Source organism: Condylura cristata, unplaced genomic scaffold (assembly GCF_000260355.1).
Source record: "Condylura cristata isolate star-nosed mole 26May11 unplaced genomic scaffold, ConCri1.0 scaffold00022, whole genome shotgun sequence".
NCBI lineage: Eukaryota > Metazoa > Chordata > Mammalia > Eulipotyphla > Talpidae > Condylura > Condylura cristata.
Genome location: NW_004567123.1, coordinates 36096511 through 36097054, shown reverse-complemented (window position 1 = coordinate 36097054; position 544 = coordinate 36096511). Strand labels below are relative to the sequence as shown.

At 71.0% G+C, this 544-nt stretch overlaps 1 protein-coding gene across 1 annotated transcript in view; it reads left to right on the top strand.

Annotated features, from left to right (window-relative positions):
* The window catches only part of LOC105853949 (piezo-type mechanosensitive ion channel component 1-like), a 9456-nt gene that overhangs the window by 3382 nt on the left and 5530 nt on the right, over nucleotides 1-544 (top strand). The window contains exons 3-4 of the mRNA XM_012728144.1: nucleotides 54-150; nucleotides 293-481. Coding sequence (XP_012583598.1) covers nucleotides 54-150; nucleotides 293-481 — 286 coding nt within the window. The remainder of the gene's footprint in view (nucleotides 1-53; nucleotides 151-292; nucleotides 482-544) is intronic.

Sequence of the window (544 nt, the reverse complement as noted above, 5' to 3'; positions counted from 1 at the left end):
CCCCCCCCGCTCTGACCCACGACGGGCCTCAGGTGACCCTGTCCTCGGGCCAGCGGGAACAGCGTCATTTTGCGCACTCTCGCACAAACGAGTCTCTCGAGCCGCCCCCGGGGCCGGCGGCAGCCTGCGCGGCCCACGCAGCTCGGGTTGGTTTCGCAGCGGCAAATGTCAGGCACTCGGGGCGCAACGGAGCAGTGCAGAGCCCTGGCGCCGTCCGCACGCCCCTAATCTCTGGGCTCCGCCGGGCTCCTGGGCCGCCGGCGGCCGCCTGCACTGGCCTCTCCCCGTCTAGGCCACCATCGTGGTGAAGTACTTCTCGCAGTTCGGGTTCCTGCCCTGGACCACGAGGCGCTACGCCGGCATCAGCAGGGACAAGCCGTTCTCGCCGCCCAACATCCTGGGGGTGGAGAAGAAGGACAGCTACGTCCTGTGCGACCTGCTGCAGCTGCTGCTGCTCTTCTTCCACCGCTCGGCCATGAAGGTGGGCTCGGGCGGCCAGGGGGCTCGGGCGGCCAGGGGGCTCGGGCGGCCAGGGGGCTCGGGC